This window comes from Penicillium waksmanii, assembly GCF_028829765.1.
Source record: "Penicillium waksmanii strain IBT 27052 chromosome Unknown utg000008l:1.0-5622682.0:1.0-5626561.0, whole genome shotgun sequence".
In the NCBI taxonomy this organism is placed as follows: Eukaryota; Fungi; Ascomycota; class Eurotiomycetes; order Eurotiales; family Aspergillaceae; genus Penicillium; species Penicillium waksmanii.
Window position 1 is genome coordinate 373,011 of NW_026643254.1, and position 2,034 is coordinate 375,044.

The 2,034-nt window shown below is 44.8% G+C and overlaps 1 protein-coding gene across 1 annotated transcript; it reads left to right on the forward strand.

The window, feature by feature from the left end:
- Positions 1 to 431: 431 nt before the first annotated feature.
- N7481_008542 (uncharacterized protein) lies at positions 432 to 977 on the forward strand (the record flags this gene model as incomplete). Its single annotated transcript, XM_057267761.1, has 1 exon — positions 432 to 977. The coding sequence occupies one exon, from the start codon at positions 432 to 434 to the stop codon at positions 975 to 977; it is 546 nt and encodes a 181-aa protein (XP_057118438.1).
- Positions 978 to 2,034: the final 1,057 nt, after the last annotated feature.

Consider the following 2,034-nt stretch of genomic DNA (forward strand, 5'->3'; position numbering starts at 1 on the left):
ACCAGAAGCAATTCTTCAAAGTTACCTAAATCGCTTCAAGTCGGACAAGCATCTTCGACCTCAGTGGCTACTGTCGTGTCCACAACGCATATGCTGCCACTTGCTTCGCTGCCAAGTGAGACACCTTTTGAGCCGCAAGAGCGATGCGTTGTTTCAAGCCGAGATGTACCAATAGATATGCCACTTTTTGGCTGCAGTATGCTGGAACGTATGATTGCCCCAAAAAGCTGCCGAAATTTGGCTGAGAATGGAGTACATGCTCATTCGGAGGGTTTAGAACCTGGCTGTTTCATATCATCTGCTATCGGTGACTCGTCGGAATCCTCGCAAATGCAGAGAAGAACAATCTATCAGTCTGAACCACAACCACTCAGTCTGGACTCAAAACGCCATCACCGGCTAGTATTTACTTGCCTTATTTTAATTCCGACATGTCCGAACTGGGAGACAGGATGGATTTGCGGCCCAAGCAGCCCCTAAAGGATCCCAAATGGACTCTACGGGAGCTTGATCTCTCCGTGAAACGTTTCCCTCACCACATCCCCGTTCTTACATCACCTGTCATCTCCTTTTTGCGCAAAAGCAAAAGGAGAGACCTTCTAAGACCCTTTCGCGTGATCTTCCCTGAAGTCACTGAAAGTGTTTTGAATTCCCTCTGCGCTACAGTAATTGCTCGCAATTATCTTTTTTCTACTTCAAAATTTGATCTCCAAAAGCTCTCACGAAATTGTTACAATGTATCCTCCCCCGATCAAGCTGATACAAAAGCCCGCAATTACCGTGGAGCTCACTCCGCTCTAAGGTTACTGGATCAAGACGAATGCCAAGCTCTCGATCCTCAAAGTGCTTACCTTTGCCAAGCATCTGATAAAATTGTTCACCATCTTATATTTACAGTCATGGGTCGAGTTGACCAAAATCTGAAGTCGACGGTTGAAGTCTTAGCTCAAGTTCTTGAAGCAAGTGCCTCGAAATGAACTTCGTTATGTATCATAATTTTGCTCAATGATGTTTTCATCATGACGTGTAGATCCTAGAAATGTTTTCCCGGCTGCTAACATGTTTCCGGGCGCCCTACTCCGATTGTAACTTACTAAGCTACCGTTGGACAGAAAAGGTTCCCTCTGTGGAGCTTACAGCGGTAGGATTGGCTATATGAGACTTCGAAGCTGGGCTGGACCACTCTTCTTTCGTTATTATGCCCTAGATGTTTCCAGGGTGGGTAGGTTGCGTTTTGGTAGGACCAACTACAAGGCTCAATACTATGCCAAGAGGGAACCCCACCAATCGCTATGAGGGTCTGCGGGCGATTTTGCACGGCCGGAGTATATGCTTAGCTGCAAGTGTAGAATAGCACCTGTGGTCGATAGATCAAGTTCAGTGAAAATGATATTGTTTAAATAATGGAGGTAGCTGTCGAAGCTATATAATTACCGAGGGTATTGGTCGCTCCTGATCAATTTGATATTCGTCTGTACCTATGGGGATTTTATTGTTAACAGTGCAGCTATTTTCCTGCGTTGGGCGCATACTACGATAGGCCTCTGCGAGACTTTTTAATTATATCCTAGAAGCCATGTATTGCTAGACTTTTTTAATGCTAGTTTTGATAAGTAACCTCTATATCATGTTATTTGAAGCTTACGATTGTAAGACTATTCCATATTATACTTGGACAACCCGAGGTAGTCGGCATATACGGCAAGTTTCTGTAGAAGCGTAACTGTCTCGATGTTTCTTCTTTTCCTAGCTTGGCACAGAGACATACCATTATCGCTAGATACCATTATCGCTAGGAGTCGCGGGATCTAGATCTGGCAGTTGCACCAATTGAAGGATCAGTCGTTCGTTGTCAGTATTTGCTGTATGCCACAGTACTGACCGGCCTCTTTAACCTCGCTTATTACCATGGTCTTTGAATTTGAAAGTAGAAGATCTATGACCTCGTTTCTCTTAGGGTCCGGGCCGTCGTAGGCCTGGGAAGCTAGAAGGAGTACGCTATTCCATGTAGAATAGCGATGGTTGATGTTAATA